The sequence below is a fragment of the Penaeus monodon genome, chromosome 22 (assembly GCF_015228065.2).
Source record: "Penaeus monodon isolate SGIC_2016 chromosome 22, NSTDA_Pmon_1, whole genome shotgun sequence".
NCBI classification, from domain to species: Eukaryota; Metazoa; Arthropoda; class Malacostraca; order Decapoda; family Penaeidae; genus Penaeus; species Penaeus monodon.
Window position 1 is genome coordinate 20,037,082 of NC_051407.1, and position 583 is coordinate 20,037,664.

At 53.9% G+C, this 583-nt stretch overlaps 1 protein-coding gene across 1 annotated transcript in view; it reads left to right on the forward strand.

The window, feature by feature from the left end:
- The window catches only part of LOC119586980, a gene marked incomplete in the record, with an annotated part of 81,895 nt that overhangs the window by 51,096 nt on the left and 30,216 nt on the right, over positions 1-583 (forward strand). The window contains 1 exon segment of the mRNA XM_037935722.1: positions 369-572. Coding sequence (XP_037791650.1) covers positions 369-572 — 204 coding nt within the window.

Consider the following 583-nt stretch of genomic DNA (forward strand, 5'->3'; position numbering starts at 1 on the left):
ACGCGTATGCTCTCATATCATCAGTTTACATCATGTCTGTGTGTCTGACATGTATGCACACAAATATAAATACTGCTATAGCCACAAGGTTTAATCACCTCACTCTTGATGCTGAGAATCTTTCCAAGAGATTATTTGCGGTTCATTGGGAAGTGCGCTCGCGTCCACCGGGGGACTGGCTGGCATAAAATAGGCCGGAATAACACCGCACATCCTTCACCCATCAAGCCTCCTTCACCCTTCAAACACCTTTAACCCACCAAATCTTCTTCACCCTTCCAACATCCTTAACCCATCAGACACCATTCACCCATCAATCCTCCCTGACCCATCGCACTCAAGGACGCACCTTCCTCCTTCCCGACCAGTTCCCTTCGAGCGGCGACGTGCGGGTGGTGATGGGCGTGTCCTTCGGCGTCCTCGTCATGAGCGTGAAAGCCGACCGCGTGTCCGTGGTGCTGGGCGACGGCATCCTGAAGCAGAGGACGGCGCTCGAGTTCGACAACATCCTGTGGCCCTTCGGCATCTCGTCGACGAAGGAGACCAACCAGAAGTCAGACACCGAACGAGAGGTGGGACGTCG